Consider the following 24,831-nt stretch of genomic DNA (forward strand, 5'->3'; position numbering starts at 1 on the left):
ATTAATGAAAATGGAATAACAGGTGATCGTTAAAAATATTATGTGGGCAAAGTATAAACAGAGAACAGAAAATGGAAATACAGATACATATATATTTGGGTATCATTCAGTGATAAAACAGCTTGGTGTGTTTAGAAAATGGGATTTTTTTCGGCTGTGAAAATATTTGAGAGTATAATAAAAATCCTTAAGTTAAGATAAAAAATAAAGAAACTTAAAAAGAGACTACATACCAAAACTTTGGGGAAATCATTTCTTAAGCATATATAACCGACCCGTTTCAGTATTATTATGGTACTTATGAAGACAGCAGCTATTAAAAACATAGTAATTATTCCTCCTATTCTGGCAGATTCTGATGACCCTGTTGATGAAAAATGAAATGACTTTATTTAGAAATAAATTCAATAAATGATCACAGATGGGAATAAACACACATTGGACTGATGGTGGAATGAGTTATCAGACAAGCAAATGTCACTATTATTAAACACAGAATGAAAAGTAATCCAAGTATACATAGTTTCCAAGGATAAAAGCGGCAGATTTAAATTTTCAAAGTAAAATGTCTTCCAGCTACTTTCTTTTTTTTTTTTTTTAAGATTTTATTTATTTATTTGAGAGAGAGAGAGAATACAAGCTGGGTTAGGGGCAGAGGGAGAGGAGAAGCAGACTCCCTGCTGAGCAGGGAGCCCCCCCCACCCCAAGACCCTGAGATCATGATCTGAGCTGAAGGCATACGCTTAACTGACTGAGCCACCCGGTGACCCTGTCTTCCAGTTTTAATGATGTTCTATGACTACACTCTCCAACACAATAGCCATGAGCTGCACATGACTCTTTAGATTTAAATTACCAAAACTGAGGGGTGACTGGGTAGCTCGATTCTAGGATCGAGTCCTGCATCGGTGGGGATGGTGGGGGGTGGTCCTTGCGCAGCAGGGAGCCCGCATCTCCCTCTGCCTGCCGCTCCCCCTACTTGTGCTCTCTTTCCTCTCTCTTTTTCTCTCTCTCTGTCAAATAAATAGATAAAACCTCAAAAAAATTAAATTAATTACCAAAGCTGAAGAGAAACCCTACCAAACTCAGTTTTCAGTCATCCTGGCCACATCTCAAATGCTCCATCGCCACCTGTTAGTATTGTTAAAAACAAAACAAAACAAAACTCCGGGCCCAAAATAGAGTCACTTATGCCTGGCCCATAACACACGGGGTCTCAACACCTAAACTAATTGCATTTTCAACCTCCCCCCCCCCCCCCGGGACTGTAATCTTAACTGGTCATTCCAGAATTTCCTGCTCAGCACTGTGAGGTAATCCACCTGATATAATAACTTCCTGTCCCCCAAAGGGAGGTGACTTCACTTGAAAATCCTTTTTTTTTGTCAAGCAGAGAGAGTCAATTATCATATGGTTTCACTTATTTGTGGAGCATAACAAATAGCATGGAGGACAAGGGGAGATGGAGAGGAGAAGGGAGTTGAGGGAAATTGGAAGGGGAGGTGAACCATGAGAGACTATGGACTCTGAAAAACGATCTGAGAATTTTGAAGGGGTGGGGGGTGGGAGGTTGGGGGCACCAGGTGGTGGGTATTGTAGAGGGCACGGATTGCATGGAGCACTGGGTGTGGTGCAAAAATAATGAATACTGTTATGCTGAAAAAATAAAAAATTAAAAAAAAAAAAAAAGAAAATCCTTTTTTTTGGTGTGACTTCCTTGTCCTGATTTTAAAAACCTTTCCTGGGGCGCCTGAGTGGCTCAGTGGGTTAAGCTGCTGCCTTCGGCTCAGGTCATGATCTCAGGGTCCTGGAATCGAGTCCCGCATCGGGCTCTCTGCTCAGCGGGGAGCCTGCTTCCCTCTCTCTCTCTCTCTGCCTGCCTCTCCGTCTACTTGTGATCTCTCTCTGTCAAATAAATAAATAAAATCTTTAAAAAAAATAAAAAAAAATAAAAACCTTTCCTTTTCTGTAGCCCTCTGGAGCTCCTCTCTATTTGCTAGATGGGATGCTACCTGATTCCTGATTTCCGAATTGTTCAACAGAGCTTATTAGGTCTTTAAAATGTACTTGAATGTCTGTTATTTAACAGTATACCTTACAGGCAAGGAGAGGTGGAAAAGAAGAGTTTGTCTGAAAGAAACAACTGGGTCATTCTGAGGCGGGACCTCGGCCACACGGGGTTCTACCAAACCCACTCTGTCCTACTGAGTGCCCCTGAAGTTTCTCATCAAAATTCCTTTTGGAAAATTTCAACCTTCTGACTGCAAGTGGCTTTTTAAAATTTTGCTTTTCCATCTCTGCTGCAATGTAAGCTCCACGAGATCAGGGATATTCTATTTTATTTGTGTGTGTGTGCATGTGCGTGTGTGTGTGTATGTGTGTTTTGTTGTTTTTTTGCTTTTTTAAAGATTTTACTTAAAATCTTTATTTTAAAGATTTTATTTATTTGACAGGCAGAGATCACAAGTAGGCAGAGAGGCAAGTAGATAGAGAGAGAGGAGGAAGCAGGCTCCCCGCTGAGCAGAGAGCCCGATGTGGGGCTCGATCCCAGGACCCTGGGACCATGACCTAAGCCGAAGGCAGAGGCTTTAACCCACTGAGCCACCCAGGCACCCCTCAATTTTATTTGTTTTGGTCACTGCCATCTCCCCAGCATCTACAAGAGAACCCAGCATACAGTAGGTCCCCAATAAATATTTGTCAAATGGATGGACACAGCTTTCCCTCAAGGCCTTTCCGAAGGAGCCAACCAGGTAATTTAGGACTTGACCAGAAGGGAGACATTTTTTTAGATCTCTGGTCTAAACTCCACCCAGATGAGTACTCCCCTAAGACAGCAGTGTTCACCCCCAAGTCTGAGGAAGTGAACACCGGTCCCAGGAGGTCTGTCAAGAATCTCCCGCCATCTGAACATGTCTGGCTCCCAGGTCGGGCCAGTTGAACGTACGTAGTTCAGATGACAAGTCTCCACAGTGAGGAGTCCATGTTATGTGAACCTATCTGGTTCCTGAGTTTCAGACAATAAGAATTGAGACATCCAATATTTGGATTGTGAAGGACACCTGTACTTGCGCTATCTTGGGTAACGATACAAGAAGGGGGGCTGATTTGATATGCAAAATGATGTGCTCACACCACGTAAAGACAAAATGACAATGTGCTATCGCATGACTGTTTCTAAGCGGGTAAAACAGAAAAGTCAGGGGAGAAACTGAGTCGTCACAGAGCATGTCAACCCCCAAAGAATGTGTGCCTTTGGTCTCAGACTTACATTCATCTTCCAGGTGGGGACTCAGTTTCTGCAAACCACCGTGTGTCATGTCATACTACTAATTTGTGTGTCTACTGGTGAGATTGTGATTCACAATAATAATAATAAAAATATCTATTTGGTCTTTGTCCCCACTTCTTGGCATAGGGCTCTGAAATTTTCTAGGAATTTCCTAAGTGATAAGAGCAAGGAAGGTGAAGGAGTGTCTTTTGTTGTTCACATCCAAGCCCCTTTTGACCACACTTGAGTTTACTGTTAAGGAGATGACTTTGGAAAGCCCCTAAGGATGGAGGCTGGTTGCCAGGAGAACCAACTGGTGATTAGAAGGTTGGAACTTTCAACCCTACCCCTGGACCTCTGGGGGCAAGAGAGGGACTGGAGGTTGAATTAATTGCCAGTGGCAAAGGATTTAATCAGTCCTACCTTTGTAATGAAGTCTTCATAAAACCCCTAAAAAAGACAGGGTTCTGAGGGCCTCTGGGTTGGGAAGTTGGAGGGTGGGGGTGGTGTGCTCACTTTAAGAGGACAGAAAAGCTCCCTGCCCCTTCCCCTCATACCTGGCCCTATGCAGCTCTCCCACCCAGGCTGTTCCTGGGTCATATCCTTTTGGAATCCACCAGGAACCCAGTAAAGAAATTGTTTTCCTGAGTTCTGGGAGTCATTCTAGTGAATGATCAAACCCAGGGAGGGGGTTGTGATTATCTCCAATTTACAGCTGGTCAGTCTGACACCCAGGTGACAACTTTGATCGCAACTCGCATTTGCAGTGGCAGTGGGACAGTCTTGTGAGATCGGATCTCTACCTCCAGGTAGACTGTGTTGAGATTGAATGAAATCGTAAGACGCTGAACTGGTCTGGGAGGATGACTTGGAGTGCAGAAAACCCTCACACCAATGGAATACACAAGTATTCCATGAGGAGAGGAGAAAATAGTTTCTCCAGTCCATTAGTTTTGTTTGTTTATAAGATCATGGTATAATACAAATACAAATAAAAAAATAATACAATAACACATCTGGTCTTTGCTCCTAGTTCTTGGCACAAAACACCAGTTTCCTGAGTGATAGGAGTGTCTTTCGGGGACCAAATCTGAGTTTATGCTGATGAGGCAAGGCAAGGCAGGGTGCTGGAGAGCTCCAGGATGGGGGCTGGTCACCAGAAAAAGCAACCTGGTGATTAGAAAGTGGAAACTTCTAGTCTCACTGACCTTAGGAAAGGGAGAGGGGCTGCTGATCACATTTAGTCGCTAATAGATGATGGTTTAATCAATCACGCCTATGTAATGAAACCCAGTACAAACTCTGGTCAGCAAGGCTTGGAGAGGTTTCAAGTTGGTGGACGCATAGAAGTATTGGGAGGTTGAGGCCGCCTGACTCCGAGGGGACAGGAGCTCCTGCCCTATTTAAATGTGAAGGGAGGTCATGGGAACCTCTAGATTTGTAGCCAGGCTGGACAGAAGTTTGGGTGGCCTACACCAACCCCAGAGAGTGTCAGAAATGAACCAAATCGGTGGACAGTGAGCTGATGTTAGAGAATCGGTATGAGGACAAAAGTATGTAACTGCACTTGGAGTTCACGTTTTTGTAAGAGCTACAGGCATAAAGAATTTATACACAGGTTTAGGTTTGCCTGTATTTGACTGACACTCTAATAATGATTGAAGCTAACACTTTTTCCCTTTAAAGATACATTAAAGGAGATATTTTTTCCTTTAAAATTGGTCTGTGTGTCATCTGACCCTGAGGAGCACAGCAGAGTAAAATCACAAGGAGGAACGTCATGTGTCAGGCAGTGTGGACCATAGGTCACTTAACCCACAAATAAGCCACACCCTTGACTGTTCCTTCCTCTCGTCTCACCTTACTGTCTGTACTCTGGTAAATGAGAACGTTAAAGAAACTCTAATGGGACTGGAAGAGATGATGCTGAGTGAAATAAGTCAAGCAGAGAGAGTCAATTATCCTATGGTTTCACTTATTTGTGGAGCATAACAAATAGCATGGAGGGCGTGGGGAGTTAGGAGAAGGCATTTGGGGGAAATTGGAAGGGGAGGTGAACCATGAGAGACTATGGACTCTGAAAAACAATCCGAAGGGTTTGAAGAGGTGGGGGGGTAGGAGGTTGGGGGAACCAGGTGGTGGGTATTGGAGAGGGCACGGACTGCATGGAGCACTGGGTGTGGTGCAAAAACAATGAATACCGTTATGCTGAAAATTAAAAAAAAATGGAAAAAAAATATATCCTAGACTTCAAAAAAAAAGAAAGAAAAAAGAAACTCTAATGGGAGCTGGGAAATTCTGAAAGGCTTCCTTGGTGGAGGTGTTCACTTTTGGCAAAACAATCAGGGAACTTGTTACTTCCTGGGCAAATCAGCGGCAGCGAACTTTCCTAAGCCTGCCTGGTCTCACTGCAAATTTCTCCGTTTGGGGGAAGGCTTGGGAACTATGCTATTTACTGTTCTGATGCCTTTGCAACAGAAGGACTTCTCCGTCTTCCTCAGGGACTATCTCAGCCACACTAGTGAGTGTTCCTTCCATGTGCGAGCAATAGGCCACCTTCCTGTGAGGCAGGCCACATCGATGAGCCACACCCGACCTCCATAATTGGACCCTTTGATATCTCTGCCTATAATTGCTTCCAGCATCCCTCCCTCCTCCAGCCCTTGGCTTGAGTAATGGCCAAGCTAAGGGTACCCAGAACTGAATTTCATCCTGACTCCCTGAAATTGAAGCATTTCCATTTCAGGAGGACTTGACTTTATAAAGGTAGATACGGAACTGTCCCTCTAGTATGGCACCTTCAAGGGGACTCCATCACTTGGCTGCGACTGACCAACAGAATGCATCACTGTGATGGGCTTTCAGGGGAAGAGATAACTTCCATACTCCACGACTTTCAGATTCTTCTCATTAAATATGTTTTCCCACAGAGCAAAAGCTACACATGAATTTTTAAAAACTTATACCTGTGTCCCGTGCAGGTTGAAGGAGGGTACATTTTACTGGTGATCTGCGTATTGCTTCCAGATTTCTAGGCATAAAATAAATAGATACACAGTAGTTTGTGTTTGGAAGTAACTTGTCGATGACGTAAGTGAAATTTCCAATGACGTTTTCATCTAGTACGGGGTTATGCTGTGAAAAGAAGCCAAAAATCAGGAAGACTTTGAGGGAGAATTTCGTTTAGAGGCAGGTCTAAACAGTGTCTTTGGGGATTTGTCTTCAAATCTTAAACAGGGATAAAAATATTGGCTTGATGGGAAAAAGGATTTTTTAAGTTACTAGGGACCAGGAATTGATCGTTCAATGCACACTTTCAAACCACGAAATCTAGTCTAGCAACTTCATTTTATAAGTGAGTAGAAAAAGTTTCAACAAGGAATAAAGGTTTCCATGATGCCATTTTACAAGATTATTTTGTCTTGCATTGAGATAACCCAGCAAAAATGAGAAAATAAAAAAAGATTGTCTTTTTTCATTAATGATATGTATCTACCCTTCAGAAGTGCTTTCATATGTATTAATGAATGGGATTTTTAAAATGGTCTGCAAAGTTGGCATTATCCGCATTCTCCAGATGATGAAACTACCGCTCAGAGTGGTTAGGTAACTTTCCAAGGCCACAGAGCTTGTCTGGCAGACCTGTGGGTGCTGTTTAATTTCTTATCTTTTCCCTTAAAACACCTTGCCTCGTCCTTCTCACGTAGTTCTGTTCCATTTTGGAATTAAAGAGATGATACGAAGGTTGTTCTTCCAAGAAAAAACAACTTCTGTGTAACGTTTTATAGTTTTCAAAATACTAGCAGTTCTATGAATTAGGATTTCCAGCAGTTCAAATATGGCCTTCTGTAATAATGTTTTTCTGCAAGTTTCTGTTTAGAAGGAGGAAGAATTTAAAAAAGAAAGAAAGGAAGAAAGAAAGGAAGAGACAAAGAAAGACGGAAAGAAAGAAAGAGCAGGTGAGCCCTAAAGAACTAAAATCCCATGCATGGCCAATAAGCAATGAAGAAAAGGGGGAGAGAAGTAGAAACTTCCTGGAAGAGGAATAGCCAATGGTAGCCGAGAATATCTAGGTCCCACACCTGGTGTTGCCATTGTGTGATCTTGATGATGTGTTAGATGCTTGCTTCCTGTTTCTCTAATCAAGCAGACATGCCCCTGAGCCTGACTATTTTGCCCCACCGTGCTTCAGATGCCCAGTCCCGCTCCAAGCCAAGGCCAACCCCTTCTTGTGCTCATCGATCCTCATCTCCTCTACAACGTGGCTCCGCCAGTCCCCCTGAGACATTCCGTCTGCACATGAACGTCCTGTAACTTCTTCCATTTTAAAGTGTTCCTCCCTTGATCCCACTTTTCACCACAGAGTATCTCTTCTTCTCTTGATAGAAAAACTCCTTAGAAGAATTAGCTCACCTCACTATCTCCAATTTCTCGGTCCCTTCTCTTTCTGGAATCTATTCCTACCAGATCCTTACCCCAACATTCCACCGAAGTCACTCTTATCAAGGTCACCAGGACTTCAGTGTGGCGAAATCCAATCATCAATCCATAGTCTTCCTCTAACGTGTCCCATTTACAGCATTGGACCCAGTAGATCACTTTCTCCTTCCAGAACTTTCTTCTCTCAGCCACCAGGACATCACTCTCACCTACTTCTCCTCCTACGCTGCTGGTTACTTCTTCCCAGTCTCTTTTGCTGTTTCCTCATTTGCTAGATCTCTACATTTTGAGTCCTCTGGGACTCTGACTTTGGACATCTTCTCTCTGCATATCTGCCTCTGGATGATTTTGTCTCTTCTCAAGGTATTAATACACACCAAGAAGCTAAAGACTCCTGTGGACATCTCTCCAGCTAGAAGCTCTCTCCTGAACTCCAGACTTGGAGCCTTCAACTCCTGCTCAATATCTCCTCCTGGATGCCTTGTGGGCACCTCAAAATGGACATATACAATTCCAAACTATTGAGATCCAACCATCTACCTCCTCTGTCCATAATCTACCCTATTTTAATGAATGGAAGGTCCATCCAGGTGCTCCTGTCTTTTTCTTCACCATACCGCACATCCAACCCATCCAAAAATACTGTCAGCTCCACTTGCAATACATATGCAGAATTTGACCACTTCTCTTTACTGCCGAGAAGTCCAAGCCACCACCAGCTGTCACCTGGCTTCCACCAGGAGCCTCTTCTTTTTTTCTTGATCTAATTTAGGCCAAAGACTATTTTTCTTTTTCTTTTTTTTTTTTTTTAATTTTTTTTTAAAGATTATTTATTTATTTATTTGACAGAGAGAGATCATAAGTAGGCAGAGAGGCAGGCAGAGAGAGAGGGGGAAGCAGGCTCCCCGCGGAGCGGAGAGCCCGATGTGGGGCTCGATCCCAGGACCCTGAGATCATGACCTGAGCAGAAGGCAGAGGCTTTAACCCACTGAGCCACCCAGGCGCCCAAGACTATTTTTCTTTAATGAAGAAGATGCGAACTACCACCATTTCCCCCTTACAGTGTTGTCAATATCCTAATAAGCATGGCACTCTTATTTTAGAAATAATAATCTCAAACAGAATTAATAGCTCATGGGTTGAATATAAATTAGATGTAACTGGATTATGAGCTTTAAAGAAACTTGATACAGTCTCTGAGCTACATAAGCTTATTTCTTCCCTCTGTTATTTTTGTACCCTTCTCCTAATCAAAGGATTAGGGTGTTGATTATAATCCAAGTTGATATTAAAGGGAAAATTATAATTGTATAATTTGCTACTTCTTACTGAGAAGTAACCATCATAATAGCCTCTTCACTGATCTTCCAAATTCTACCTTTGGCCCCTATGATCTATTCTCAATACACCAGGCAGGAAACCCTGGAAAAGCCTCGGGTCCTCCAGCATCTTCATGACACTCTGAAGCCCCATAAGATCTGAGCCCCATTGCCTCCATGACCTCACCTCCTTCTATTTTCCTGTCTTGGTCACTCTATTCCAGCTCCCCGCTGTTTCTCAAATCCACTGGGTCCGCTCCAGCCTCAGGACCTTTGACTTCTGGTGCCCTCTACCTGAAAAGCATGTGTCCCTGTATCCTGCAGGTTGGTATCACGTACAAGGGTTTACACTTGGCAAAGGGCTATGCCCATGTAAGCTGCTCAAGCAGAGGCCACTTTCATTCATTCCACCATTTAGAATTTTGCCCCAGTTTGTACTGAAATTAGTCTGTTCGCTTGGTCTACACCACATTCCCTTCTCTTTCCTGTGTGTCCCCTGATGTGTGTGTGACTTATTCTTTGAAAGAAGACCACACCACTAGGCTAAGTCAACATATTTCCACAATGAATGAACTATGGAGACTTCTTCCCTCAAGCCAGACCCCATCACCTCAGCCTCTTTACCCTTAATTGTTCTAGTCATTACAAATGTCTTTTTTTTTTTTAAAGAAAAACATACTCATGGCCAACTCAGAACTGTTTTGACCACTTACCTTCTTGACAATCTCCCCTGACTGTTCTTCGATGATAAGTGATAGGTGAAACTGTAATAGTTCTTCTAGTATCTTGGGAAGGACGGGTGGAAAATTCACATTGACGTTAATGTGGTCGATAAAGTTAACAATATCAAACTCTGGTGGTTCCAAAGATACTGTTCAGAAAACAAAATCAGAAACAAATCCCAATATCTAACCGTACTGTTCCCAGTGCTGTAACATAACCTGACTTCTTGACAGCTATCTTCTCTTTAGCCTGCCTAGGGTCCTAGTTGAGGCATGGGTTGTCTTTGTTTTATTTTATTTTATTTTTATTTTTTTAGATTTTATTTACTTACTTGACAGAGAAAGAGATCACAAGTAGGCAGAGAGGCAGGCAAAGAGAAAGGGAGAAGCAGCCTCCCTGCTGAGCAGAGAGCCCAATGTGGGGCTGGACCCCTGGACCCTGGGGTCATGACCTGAGCTGAAGGCAGAGGCTTAACCCACTGAGCCACCCAGGTGCCCCATGTCTTTGTTTTATTGGTGAAAAACTGAGAACAATAAAAGTGATGTAATTTGCTTAATGGAGAAATGGAGGACAGGTTTGGGGATGGAAGTCAGTCTTTCCCAATTTTCAGGCTGTATTCTAAACATGAAAGTAAAAATGACTTCTTTTTGTATTGTAATGATATCCAACTGTTGCAGAAATAGCAGAAAACACAGTAGACAACTGTCCCTGAATGTGGTTAATCATCGTTTGTCTACTGTGTGTCTATTGTGTATATGTATATAAACTGAACTAGTATAGACACACACACGCATCTAAACTAAAATTAAATCATTCTTACCCACAGTTTTGCATGGAATATATTGCACTTAACTCATCTCATAAACATATTAATGCATATTTATCTCCATCAAGGGCTGGACAAATGGCTTGTGGATTGGGTTTCTGTACAGCCTGCCAGCTCAGGATGTTTTTAGTTCTGAAAGGGTTGTAAAACAGTGAAAGAAGAATTGGTGATACAGTGTTTGATGTGTGATCCGTAAAGCCTGAAGTATTTCTTTCCTGGCCTTTTACGGAAAGCTGGATGACAACGATACTCATGTGAATTTTTGTGGTTGTTTCTGTTCTGCTAAGTGGTTGGTTGTACCATAATTTCATTGATTTGTTATTTTGAATATGTGATTGTCTCTACACTTTCTGAATAGAATCATTGTGTCAATGAGCATTCTTGGAGCTAAATCATGACATTTACCATGATTGTTCTTTAGGGTGAATTATTTTTTTTTTAAGATTTTATTTATTTATTTGACAGAGATCATGGGTAGGCAGAGAGGCAGGCAGAGAAAGATGGAGAAGCAGGCTCCCTGCGGAGCAGAGAGACCGATGCGAGGCTTGATCCCAGGACCCTGAGATCATGACCTGAGCCGAAGGCAGAGGCTTAACCCACTGAGCCACCCAGGTGCCCCTGTGCTTTTCTTTCTTTCTCTCTTTTTTTTTTATACACACAGATATGTATATTTCTACACACACATAAACATACACGCACCATTCCAGTGAATTGCCCATTCAGGATGTTTGTGACAGTGCGGATTCGGTCGTTTTCACTTTGGTAAGCACGTATGCGTGAGTGCACACTCACACAGCCTTTAACAGGGAGCTGAAATCGAATCTTTCTCTTGGAAACCGGTTGCACAGTAGGACACTGAAGAAATGCTGGAGTCTGGCTGAGGACCACTGACCCTGGGACTGTTAAGGCAAGGGCCATAGGGAGCTGATTCCAGTCACAGGGGAAGAAGAGAGAGGCAGACCCACTCTCAGGCTCTGGTCTTCTCTGAGACTGGGCACTGGTGTAGGTAAGAGCTGGGTTATGATCTGGGGGAGGGGTTGCAGTGTTAAGGAAAACATTGGCCCAAAGAGTTGAGACAGCTCAGACACAGGCCATCTGGACCTCACTCTCTACTTCCTGTCAGGTTCTGAAATATACCAGAAAGTAGTGGCCATTGCTGCCAGGATGCCTGCCTCACTCGGGCACAGAGGAATCCTCTCCAAAGTACAGACCATCATCCCACTTTTTTGCTAAGAAAACTGAAGCTCGGAGAGGCAAAGTAAATACTTCACAGTTCCGGAGCTAGGAAAGTGCCAGGGTCAGGCGTGCCCTGAGTCTGAGACACGCTTTGCCGACCTTTCTGCTTCATGATCGAAGCAAATATTGATGATGATGGAGATGATAAAGGGAGATCTACTCACTGTATGCTGCCAGGAAGAAATCGACGAAACACTTGACCAGCGTTGTGTTCCCTCTGAACCCATCAACTGTGACGGCGTATGTCTCGGGCAGGACCTCCCACACATCCGTTAGGTCACAGAATGATGCTGTGATATTTGAACAGTGCTCCACAATCTTCACACCGTCTGGTCTACTTTGAAAGGAAAATAAATGACAAAAGGAGAACTTCAGTGTTTATGTGATAAGAACCCACTAACTGTATGCCCAGCTTCTTCGTTTTGTTATGGCTCTGCCCAAATATCACTGTATCAAGTCGTCTTCCTTAATCACCTTATTTAAAATGGAAATACACCTTAGCCCACAGTGTCCACCCTTTCTCTCCTAATCCCTCTCGCCTGTGTTTATTTTTCTGCACACTGTTTACCAGCACCTACCACATTATGTCTTTATTTGTTTATTGAGATCCCTGCCTACTTTCAGAATATCTGCTCTAGGCCTCAGGAGGTCAAGGACTTGGGTTCACAGTTCAACCCCTGGCATGCAGGAGATACTCAGTAAATATTTGCTGATGAATGAATGAGCAAACCCTTATGCTGTTGTGGGAGAGGCCCCAGTTCTCCCTGTAACCCTCTCTCCCTCCAAGGATCACATGGTCCAGTCCCAAGTCAGCCTGTGCTATGTAGGGACAGCAGAGACATCTGATTTCTTGAGCTTCAGAAAGGTAAGTGGGTGGTACACGTGACCGCCTAACCCAGAGAGAAACTAAGACTTTGGCAGGCAGCAGAGAGACTCGCAAGAGGCCTTCTACTGGGTCAGTGAGTGGTAGTAACAGCTGTTAGCCAAATAAAGAGCAAACAAAAGAACATTGGGAGGCGCGACTGGATCAAAGCAACCACTTAGAAGGGTGACATCAGACGTCGGAAGAAGAGAGCCATTGAGGGCTCTTTCCATTATGTTATTCATCTTTGAACACTCGGCTCAGAGAAGCTGAGCTCTGTGCCCCAAAATGACGGCCCATCAGTGATCAAGCCAGACTGTGGACCTGGGCCTCTCCTGGTCTGGGCCAGACAGCTTTCTGATGTGCCACACGGCTCCCTGAGTAAAGAAATGTGAACCCAATATCAGTACGGTCGCCAGGTCTTTGGACTCCTGTCCTCAGAAAACAGAGTATTCGTTTATTCATTGACTATCCAATGAGTTAGAGAAATAATCGTGAAAACGATACACAGTGATTATTTTGCTTCTGCGGCTCTGACCTGTAGAGATGATTATAAATACAAGTTTTGTCAAAACTAGTTTGAAACTGTTAAAAGTACTCAGTTTAATTAAAAGCGGACTTGGACTTTGAAAGCTCTGAACTAAGAGAGAGAGAGAGAGAGAGAGGGAGAGAAGAGAGGAGCTCTAACACAAGGAATATCATGACCCTTCCCCATCCCCATCCCCCAGTTAATATAAAGAGAATATATTTAGCAAGGAAAAAAATGAAATGTCAAACCAACCTTATAACTGTGTACTGTAATGTATAGTGATCTGGTACGATCGAATGGTTTTTCACTTCCCAAGATAAGATGACCCGGAAATTGCGTAGTGTCACCTTGAAAGTGCAAGATTTGTCTGACAATTCTAGAGGAAATAGGAGAAAAAAAAAAAAGGAAACACTGAAATCTGGAACCCAGGGTTGTCCAATCGGTCCCTTGGGATCTGGAGCCCACATGGTCTTGGGAACACGGGAAGGACATGGTTTTAGCGGACACGAGAAATGAAGTAACATAACTAATTCATGAGCAACATGTCACTAGGGCAAGGATCCGTGTCCACCTCATTCTCTCAACTCAACTCAAATGCCTCCTGTAGTCCCCCTAAGCGGCTCAGCACACTGCCTGCTTTCCCTCCTCTAAACTTCCCATCGCACTTTTCTCCAGTTATGGAAGTAAGGGACAGACAATGCATGCTCAGACTTTCAGGCACTTAATCTGAGCAAAAATGCTGAAGTCGGTGCTAGGAAGAGACCCATTCTACAGATTGTGAAACTGAGCAGTTGAGTTATATAGTGTTACGCAGCTGGGATGAGGCGGTAGCAAGGGAGACTTGAAAGCTACACCGGTCAAATACCGTTTAAATTTAAGTCTTTTCTGGGTGGAGGGGGGAGGGATAGGGTGGCTGTGTTATGGACATTGGGGAAGGGATGTGCTATGGTGAGTGCTGTGAGATGTGTAAGCCTGATGACTCACAGACCTGTTCCCCTGGGGCAAATAATACATTATTTGTTAATAAAATAATAAATAAATAAATAAACAATCATTTATTAATTAATTATTTAAATAATTAATAAATAATTAATAAAAATAAATTCAAGTCTTTTTTTTCATTTTTTTCCAAATTCAAATTTTATGATCCTCTAAGTTGCCTGTGGTTCAGACTTAGGACTTTGCTTCTTGGCTGTGAACTCTTCATCTCCTGTGCTCATCACAAGCTTGGACACAGAGTTAATGCAGAGTGACATTATATGGACAGATTTATAGATGTAGGCAAGATGTTTGGTTTAAAACAATTATTTTCCTTTATCTGGCACCAGGTACCAGACAGCATGTGGAAGAACGAAATGAAGGGGAAATTATTCGGATCATTTCCTGTTTGACATGGTCTGTACCTCCTCATTCTTCGATTAAGGGGCTTGAAATTGCATATTCTTTTAAGGAGTTTTAAAATGACTTCTGGTGTTCTCTCTCTCACTCTCTCTCTTTTTTGGGGGGGTATTAATTTCTTATAAGTGTTTTGAGAGACAAATGTACAAATCTGGCTAATTTTTGCCCCTTTGACAGAGGAAAGAAAAGAGTATTTGAGAAAAATCAAAGAAAAACAATTCAAACAACATGGGCAACAGATCTGGGATCAGAAATCAAATTCCCCACATTTAAAATTTCTGAATAGTCCCCCCAGTACCCTGACTCTTCCACAAAATTCAGTCAAGCCAAGAAAATCTCTTACCAGGCAGTGAAGATAACACACCAGACAGGAGGCTGATACACACTAGGAAGAAGAAAAAAAAAAATTAACAAGCAAAAACACTCTCTGCAGGCTCAATTTGTAATTCTAGCTCTGAGTCTGGCATTCTTTTGGACACTTTTTTTTTTTAGTAGTTTTTTTTTTTTTTAAGATTTTATTTATTTATTTGACAGAGAGATCACAAGTAGGCAGAGAGGCAGGCAGAGAGAGGGAGATGCAGGCTCCCCACAGAGCAGAGAGCCCGATGCGGGGCTTGATCCCAGGACTCTGGGATCATGACCTGAGCTGAAGGCAGAGGCTTTAAACCACTGAGCCACCCAGGCACACCTGGACACATGTCTTAGCTCTGGATTGAGACTTCCTTGTGTTTAAAAAAAATATCCTCAAGCAAATGGTTCTTGGAAGATCGATGTTGCTATCGGTGGGACACGGTTCAAGGGTTTCAACCTGAGTGAATCCAAAATAAGATCTGTCTGGGGATTGCTGCGAATAACAGCGCTGATGGGTTGGGAGAGAGCGCCGAGACGCAGCTAGCTATGTGTCTGGAAGAAGTCTCAGAATACGAATGCGCATATTGTTAGCTGATACAGTTTGAAGGTTAAGATGTTTGTCAAAGGTGGCGTAGGAAGAAAATCAAATCGGAGGTGATGGGAGCTGGGGACTCTCCTTTGCTTTCTGGCTGTCACAGTGACTTGGGGGAGAGGTTACAGGCAAGGGCAGCTCTGCACAGGGGAGAAGTATCGCCGTCATGGATCCCCTACAGGTAAGCTCTAGGAGACGACATAGCGACACTGAAATAGAATCAAAAGAAAGGTAGAGAAAGAGCAGCATTGGACTATAGGAAAAAAAGTCAAGAAATAAATGAAGCCCAGAAACCAAAGTTCAGGGCTGACTTTTCAGTCTGGTGACTGATAGGAGATAAGGGGGTTTGGCCTCGTCCTAAGTAGGGGAGTAGAGTGAGAAACTCCGCCCCGGATTAGAATGAAGAAATTAAGAGGAATTCCTCTTCAAAGTGCCTAGGAGGGTACTCTTCATCATTAAGGAGTCATTCTTGTTTGTTTTCTTAAAATGAATAGTAGGGTGGAAACTCAAGACCCTGAATCCAGGCTTCCTATCTACATTCCATCTGGCTCTTGGCATTGGACAGGCTGATGCTGGGCCCCTGGTTGGGGACATCCGTTTGCTACTGCCCAGCAGGGCTCCGGGGGATGGTGACTTGGCTGGCTTGCTCCTACAAGAGCTCCGACAAAAGTGAACACTCACCCACGAGACACAGATTCCGTGATGTAAGCGGGGAAGCACTCTGGCTCCAAAGCATCTTGGTTATTGAGTCTTTTCTTTACGTTCACATCTGAAAGGAAATCAGCATTAAGTGATTCCCCACGCTGAAGCATCTAATTAAATGACAAAGATCAAGATGGACAAAGACAGGACAGCAAGGGTTTCCACGTCCAGGCTTCCACTGCCCTCCTGGGAGTCGGACCTGGTACCAATTCCTGGTCTACCAGGGAGAAGTTTTATCTATTTATGTTTATTTTTAAGATTTTATTTATTTATTTGAGAGAGAGAGCGAGCAAGAGAGAGGGCCAGCAGGGCAGAGAGGGAAAAGCAGGCTTCCCGTTGGGCAAGGAGCCGGAGGTGGGGCTCGATCCCAGGACTCAGGGATCACGAGCTGAGTCCAAGGCAGATGCTTTACCAACTAAGCCACCCAGAAGCCCCCAGGGAGAGGTTTTAAAGTTAACTTTGGAATAGGCGACGGGATTATCTGTTTCCAGAAACACACAGACGTAAATAGCAAAGGGTCTTGCTTCCTTCATAAAACTACCTTTAATCATTCTCTGGTGAGTCCTTCAAAATATCTTTATGCACAAGCAAAACAAATATATATGATTTCTCCCCCTTTTTAAACACAAGAGATGGGATATAAAATCCCTGTCCTACTCCTGCTTTTTTTACTTAAAGATACATAGTTGGGAGATCTTTCTACATCAGCACCCAAGAGAATTTCCTTGTTTTTATTTATTTATTTATTTATTTATTTATTTATTTTTTAAACCAGTTGAGCTGTCCAGTCTATGGCCACACTGCCATGTAGGGAATCAGGCCCCACGAGAGATGTCTGAGTTGCTTCCAGTCTTTTCTGCAACAGATTCTCTTGGACATGCGTCGTTCCACATGTGTGTGAGTCTAAGTGTAGAAAAACTTCCCAGAAGTAGGATTGCAGGCAAAAGGTTATACCACTCAGGGTCTCAGCAGGAAAAAGATATTCGAATGAGGACACCTGGAAAAAGACTTTAATCAAGGGGCGAGTTACAAATGACGTGAGCAGGATGTAGGCAAACAGTAAGGAAGCAGGTAGTACCTGGAGCCAACAGCAGTGGGGCTGTTACCCTCCTGGGCTGGGGCGAAAAGGGAAGGTGCTAGAATCTGGTAGGAGAAAATCCTGCGGGAATCCAGCATGATAGTGCAGGGAGGCGGTAAGGGATGGGAGGGTAAATAGCCCTCACTGTCTTTCCTCCCTCCTCTTACTTGGGGCTCATCCCGGGCTGATTCCAGTCAGAAGTCATAGGACCAGGGTGCTGGTGGCTATGCCCGTACGAGACAGGATCGCAGAACAAAGTAAGGGGTGAGTGTTGGGAGGCTGGGTCTGGAGGGGCCGATGGAGGACACCTGACCCAGAGGGGCTCTGCACTCATGATTCAAATAGAAACGGCCACCCTCTTGCCCTGGTGGCTATGTGACGTACACAGCCACCTGTGATGCGTGACAATTTTTCCTTCGGCCACAAGCTCTTCGGGGAGGCTGTCATCAAGCTCTTGGACTTTTTACTTATTTTATTCTTTTTAAGGCTTTTTATTTATTTATTTGAGAGACAGACAGAGCATGATCAGGGGAAGTGGCAGGCAGAGAGAGAGGGAGAAGCAGGCTCCCCGCTAAGCAGAGACCCTGATGTGGGGCTAGATCCCAGGATCCTGGGATCATGACCTGAGCTGAAGGCAGACTATTAAAAACTGAGCCACTCATATGCCCCACTCCTGGACTTTTTCAAATCAAATTTATAAATAAAAATGATCTTCAGACGAATATAAATTTACATTTCTCTTATTCTGAGTATCCGTTTTTTATACGTGTAAGAGGTATTTGCATTTTCTTTCTTGTTAACTCTATCTTTGCTCATTTTTCTACTGAGTTGTAGCTTTTTCTCTTATTGGTTTTTAGGAACTTTTTAATTATGAGCGAAACTAGCCCTTTGTCTTTGATACAAATCACATCTTTCCCCCTCTGATGTCACCTTGCCCTTTGATTTGCTCATGTCAGCCTTATTTATTTTTTATTTTATTTGTAATTTTTAAAAATATGAATCAAAAAACTTTTTAAAAAAGATTTTATTGGGGCGCCTGGGTGGCTCAGTGGGTTAAGCCGCTGCCTTCGGCTCAGGTCATGATCTCAGGGTCCTGGGATTGAGCCCCGCATCGGGCTCTCTGCTCAGCAGGGAGCCTGCTTCCTCCTCTCTCTCTGCCTGCCTCTCTGCCTGCTTGTGATCTCTCTCTGTCAAATAAATAAATAAAATCTTAAAAAAAAAAGATTTTATTTATTTATTTGTTAGGAAGCTAGAGAGAGAGCACAAACAGGGGGAGTGGCAGGCAGAGGGAGAAGCAGAGCTGAGCAAGGAGCCTGATGTGGGACTCGATCCTAGGAACCTGGTTTGAAGGCAGACAGCTGAACCAGCCTGGTGTCCCTCATCCTGGTTTAAAAAAAGATCATTATGTTTTCAGATTTAAAGCTATTTTCTTCCTTGGCATCTGCCTTTTGAGTCATAGTCCGAAAGCGTTCCACGGAGAGAGTTTTATGGAAACACCTCCCCGCCGCTCCTGCCCGGCAATGGATCTTGTTCCTTCTCTGCCTCAGGACTTTTGTCTCTACCCAAGCAATTGGGCTCTACCAATTTTGGGTATTCTGTTCCCCCCTAACACTGTAGCAGCATCAAGCCCCAAACTGAAACTGAATAAGGACTACAAAGCACCAAACTTGAGTTCAAGTTCAAAACAAATTTAAAAAGTCCTCTGGACTGCCAGGGTAACACGTCCCACCCAAGGTACTCTCCTGGAGGAATCCAAGAGATTCCAGGTTAAAACTGCCATCCCTGCTGAAGACTCTGCCGCCCGTGACATACCCAGGCTCCTCTGCCTCCAGCTATCCCACCATACCGTGCCCATTTCGAAGGTCTACAGAGAGCACTGGGATGTGTGACGTCATCTCCCACCCTCACTGCCTGGCGGCGTAGGGCCTGCATGGGTATGGACATTCCCTAAGACGCTGGGCGCACCTAGAGTATAGAATGCCCCGGGGGGGGGGGGGGCGGGTGACACTCCCTTGCACTGACCATCTGCCCTGTGGCTCCTTGCCCCTCTGTCTTTTCTTCTTTCTTTCTTCTTTTTTTTTTTTAAGATTTTATTTATTTATTTGACAGACAGAGATCACAAGCAGGCAGAGAGTTAGACACAGAGAGAGGAGGAAGCAGGCTCCCCACTGAGCAGAGAGCCCTATGTAGGGCTCGACCCCAGGACCCTGAAACCATGACCTGAGCCGAAGGCAGAGGCTTAACCCACTGAGCCATCCAGGCGCCCCCGCTTTGTCTTTTCTTGATGGTGGTAAAATCTTCACCTTTGTTCTACAGAACACATGGTCTCTTCCGCAGCGGACACACATACACAATCACACAATTAAAAGTCCCTCATGCTCTGTAGGCCAGGGGATGTCTCCTCCCCTTCTTTGTTTCTGATGACCCATACCCCAGTTCCAGCCTCATGTCCAGTAACGAGATTCCTAGTTGTTTGGAAAATCTAATTTCCTGACTCTTGGCATCCTGCCTGCAGTTGTTTAATGAGGCGCCTGGAAACCCTCCCTGACTACCAATCAGCTTTCCTAAAGCAAAGCTATTGTCAGTCCCTTCTCTGTAGCCAGCCAGGGCTGGCTTGGCTCCTTCCCCCACCTCCCGTCCTGGGTCCCCCAGGTGGAAGGGATCCACACTTGTTTTACTGCTCTCCCGAGGCTGTCCTGAAATTCTTAGTCATTTTGTCTTTGAACTTGTGTTTTGTTAGTGAAGTCTGATGGGACAGCGGGACACACAGGGAGCTGGTAGCCTCAGCTCACACTTGCTCTCGTCCCCCTGCCCCCGCTGGAGGTGGTCCCAGGCCCATGCCCAGCCTCTCCCTCTACCCTGGGGACTGCTGATGCACTTTGTGTGGTGGTGCAGCTGGGTCCCATTGCCCCAGTGGCAGTTGCCCCCCTCTCCAGGCTGGCAGTAACCCACCTGGGCGGGTGCAGCTAGCTGAACTGGTAGGGGTAAGCTTCGAGGTCAGCCTTGATCCAGGTACCTAGCATGTCCAGGGGCAGGGGTTTAAAGACCTTTGGACATTGCTTCTATGTGGTGGGTTGAGATAGAAGGTCCTCGGGTGGGAGGGATTTGGGGCTGGACTTCCCCAGAGCCCATCCCGGATGGGGGGTGTGGGGGAGCTAGCAGGAGGGGGATCCCAGCATCCCTCAGGCCCCAGTGCATGTGTACCCAGAGTCACAAGGGGTGGGGTGGTATTGGGCACCTGCGGGGAGCTGCACTGGCCGGGACCATACCCGGGCATGAGGGAAAGCTTCTGGGGCTGTGTGCCTGGGGGGACCCTTCTTCTCCTTCCTGAGTCTGGCCTGCGTTCACTTCTGGCTAGTTCGAGGTACCCTCTCCAGACGTGCTGTAATTGTGTAATTCAATGATTCCCCATGCGAATGAAATGCTCTTAGATCTGGCTTTGCACAGTATAAGGTCGAATGGGGGAAATTCCTGCTAATAATGTAATTTTTTTTTAAACTCAAGAAGACATTAAAACAATAAATACAAAAGCGACAAGTTGAGAGACAGAGACAACGGAAGAAAAGAAAAAGCATGATAGTTTAAGGCCTTCAGTGGTACTTCTTGCTCTGTAAACATGGGGGTCCTGCATTTCTGTTTTGCTCCTAGCCCCCCACAGTCTGTAGCTCACTGTCACCTAACAAGGCATCAAGCACCTTGGGTTGAACTCAAGGTTGTCCTCGGCCTTCCCAGTTTTCCCAGGAGCCACTGCCCTGCACAGGTGCCCAGCTCGGGGGTGTCCCTCACCCTGCTCTGGCTCTCCCCTCCATTCCTCTGGGAGCAACCCTAGCCTCTGACCTCTCAACACGGCTGGTTTTCAGGGCCCCACTCAAGTGGACATTGTGGGGTGAAGAGATTCTTCCCTGAATTCCAGCTCCTCCTAAATAGCCAGCCAGCCAGCCAGCCCTCAAGGAGCCTGCTGCCTCCCGATCCCCTGGTGGAACACATAAGGGTCTTTCCTTCCATCTGGCCTGATGCCTGGCATAGCATTTGTCGTCAATGAGTAATGAATGGACTAGATTTGGAAATACCCCACAATGCGATTACGTAATTTTCCCCCCCGGAAATTAGGGAAAAAGTACAAAAAAGTAGAAAGAAGAAAGTAACAAGCATCCTTATTTCTACCACCCAGCATCAACCATTATTAATATCATGGCATGTTTGTTTCCAGTTGATGTTTCAAATGTCTGTCTTGCTTCCGTAGCACTTCTTTTGTATGCTCATTAGAAAAATTAAGAATGTATAAAAGTACAAATTCCAGCATCCAGATATTTCCATCATTAACAGGTGAACATAATCCCGGAGATCTTTCTATGCATGAGTACACACGCACACACGTACACACACACAGACAGCACTTCTGTCTAAATTTAATTGTACTTGGGGGAAAAACTCTGAAGGAAAGACCAAAGGAATTGCTGCAATTTGAATTATTTTTCTCTTTAGAAAAGAGATAGCCCACTAATGTTTAAAAAAAAAAAAGTTATGGAAGATATTCAGAAGTTGGGGTTTTATATGTTCACAGCACCTTCTGCATTAAACCGTATTTATTGATTCATGCTTTCATACTAGAGAACTTTACTATTCTCCTTTTCCTCCCATTTTCCTCCCTACCTCCTTCTTTCTTTTTTTTTGCTTTATTGTTTTTTTTTCTTGTCTAGATTGATAGAACAATCACCTTTTATTCTACCTACAATTTCCAAAGCTGTCTGGTATTAATTCCACATTTAGATAAATAGCCATGAACATTCCTTTCGATCATGAATTCTCTATGCTTGGGTTCTTTATTTTTTTTATTCTTTTTTTCAATTTATTTTATTTTATTTATTATTTTTATTTATTTATTTATTTATTGTTATTTTTATTCTTTATTTTGATTTATCTTTTACTTTGCTAATTCGCTGAATTCTTCTAATCCAGCAGTTTTTTCCCCAAAGAGGGCTCACTGGGTCTTGAATTCCTTTGGCTCTTTCATATTTGAGAAGACCTGCCAATTGACTTTTACCTCGAATGACGTCTTAGCTGGATAAAATGTCCTCCTGGGGACAGTGTCCTCCACTCAGAACACTTCTTAGCAACCCCATACTCTCGGTAGACAGTCTGAGTCAGCTTGACTTTGTTCGTCCCTCTTTTGTTTACTTCTTCTTGGATTCCTAAATAATTATTTTCTTTTAAAAATTTTTTAAATCGCTTTAGGTATCTTGGTGCTGGGCATTCCCATATGGAAATTTCCTGGAAGGTGGCAATTTCCTGGAAAGTGTTCTTTTGGCCTACAGACCATTTTTTTCATCATTTCAAGAAAATTTCTTTTCTCTTACCTTTATGTGCTTTTTCTGTCCCATTTGTGGGTTTCCTACATCAGGAACCCCAGTTATCCTAACGCTTGGTCATGCTTTGTTTATCTTCCACATCAGAGTCTTACTAACTGACTTGATCTTTCTTTTCATTAGCATTCACGGGCTTGAATCAAGCCTTTCCTCTATTAAAAGTGCTTTTACTTTCCGCAGTATCTATTCGTACTTCTGACTTCTGTGATTATGTTTCCATGATGCTCAATTTATCCCCTAAAGTCTGCGATCTCCCATTCCAGCCCAGTTTAAAATATTATAGTCTGAGTTTATTCTATTGAAGTCATATTTTTATCAAGTTGTAGAATATAAGGCTATTGGAAGAAATTTTCTCCTAACCCAGGAGTAATAGTAATTTTGTAGTAAGACTCCTGGCAAGCTATGTTGTTTTTTTTTCCCCCCTTCCTTACCACTCCCCTCCCCCACCACTTCCAGTCACCTTGCTGGCACTTAGGTGGCTTTGTCATCTGTTACTGTGATACAGCAGTGAAATCTTAACCTCCTTGTCTTCTTAACTTCCACACCTGTTTCCAGCTTGTTCTGTAAAGACTGGGCTGTTTCCTGAGCCCACAGGACTGGCTCTGGGATCAGGGGAGCTCAGTCAAGGGAGAGACAGATGTCAGGCTACCCCAGCCCTGCTTTCTTCTGGAAGATTCTGTTCATTGCCTCTGGAGGAGAGGTGAGTGAGGGTCAACCACTGGGCCTCTGGCTGGTTCTCCTGATTCTGGCACTGGCTTTTGCTGCTCCCACTCGCCCAGCTGACTTTCCCCATCTCACGGCCTCTGACCTCTGCCCCTCTCTCAAAGAAGGAGAAGGTCAAGTACAGTCAAGGCACTCTTATCTTCTTTCCTGTTTATTAGGCTTTTTACAATCGTTGTTGACTTACTGGTATAGTTTCTGGTGGTCAGGTTCAACTCAAATTGTAGTATATTTAAAGATGTTATTTATTTATTTGAGAGAGAGGGAGGGAGGGACCCAGGGAGAGGAAGATGGAGAGAATCCCAAGGAGACTCTGTGCTGAGCTTGAAGCCCCAGATGAGGCTTGATCTCACGACCCTGAGATTAGGACCTGACCTGAAACCAAGACTTAGATGTTCAACCCACAGAGCCACCAGGGGCCCCAAATTTTAACTATATTAAAGAAAAAAACCCTCAGAATTAAAACAGCAAGAACAAAGACAATGCTTAAGATTCTCTCTCCCGTGTACCCAGGCTTACGGGGAAACGAAGTGTCCTCATTTTCCTGCCGGCTCTGGAGAAAACGGTTAGTGGCTCTCAACTACTCCCCCCCCCCTCTCTTTCTCTCTTTCTTCCTCCCTTCTCTTGACTTCTCAGTCGACTTCTGGACTCTTACTTCAGCTCTCCAGCTCTCTCAAAGAACTAGTTTTCCTTTATTCTTCTTGCATTTTTTTTTTTAAGATTTTTAAAAATTTATTTATTTGACACACAGAGAGAGAGAGAGAGAGAGACAGCGAGAGCAGGAACACAGCAAGGGGAGTGGGAGAGAGAGAGAAGCAGGCTCCCCACTGAGCAGGCAGCCCCGTGTGGGGCTGGATCCCAGGACCCTGGGATCAGGATCTGAGCGGAAGGCAGACACTTAAGGACTGAGCCACCCAGGCACCCCAGAATTGCATACCAATCAGTTTCACTCTTGGAAGGAATGAAGAATCCTCAGGGAAAATACTGTCGGGCTCCGCTTCTGCTCAGATTACATTTTACAGATTATAAACCGCCTGTTTCTTTCTTACATCCAAACAGCTCTGAAATCAGAATGTGTGTTTTTCTCACTTGGTTACATAATATAAAAGTGCGTCTTAGACTCCATGACATTGTAGTTTTGGTGACAATATGATGACAGGTAGTCAAAGAAGATCGATGCCATGGATTCTTCAATCATTTGAAGGTTTATAAATGTAACAGGAAAATGAGTTAGTTCAGTGCTGAGCGCAAGTGGGAGGATGAAATATATAGTTTAATAAACGTTTTACTCCTAATACTATCTCTGGTGATGTGGTTCTAATTCTGTTTTAAGATTTTATTTATTTATTTATTTGTCAGAATGAGAGAGGGAAGAGCACAAGCGCGGGAAGTGGGACTCCATCCCACGACTCCGGGAT

The 24,831-nt window shown here is 44.0% G+C and overlaps 1 protein-coding gene across 5 annotated transcripts in view; it reads right to left on the reverse strand.

Moving 5' to 3' along the window:
• IFNAR2 (interferon alpha and beta receptor subunit 2) overlaps positions 1-24,831 on the reverse strand; it is a 33,358-nt gene that overhangs the window by 6,736 nt on the left and 1,791 nt on the right. Inside the window, exons 2-9 of one of the 5 annotated variants that reach the window (XM_047720860.1) lie at positions 24,351-24,474; positions 16,229-16,316; positions 14,948-14,989; positions 13,459-13,582; positions 11,980-12,152; positions 9,744-9,901; positions 6,238-6,406; positions 234-364 (exon numbers count right to left, since the gene is read on the reverse strand). In XM_047720860.1, coding sequence (XP_047576816.1) covers positions 234-364; positions 6,238-6,406; positions 9,744-9,901; positions 11,980-12,152; positions 13,459-13,582; positions 14,948-14,989; positions 16,229-16,283 — 852 coding nt within the window. In that variant the 5' untranslated portion in view covers positions 16,284-16,316; positions 24,351-24,474. Of the gene's footprint in view, positions 1-233; positions 365-6,237; positions 6,407-9,743; positions 9,902-11,979; positions 12,153-13,458; positions 13,583-14,947; positions 14,990-16,228; positions 16,317-17,327; positions 17,558-24,350; positions 24,475-24,831 lie in introns of those variants that run through there. The other 4 variants (XM_047720870.1, XM_047720879.1, XM_047720850.1 and 1 more) reach the window with 4 other exon arrangements.

This window comes from Lutra lutra, chromosome 1 (assembly GCF_902655055.1).
Source record: "Lutra lutra chromosome 1, mLutLut1.2, whole genome shotgun sequence".
In the NCBI taxonomy this organism is placed as follows: Eukaryota; Metazoa; Chordata; class Mammalia; order Carnivora; family Mustelidae; genus Lutra; species Lutra lutra.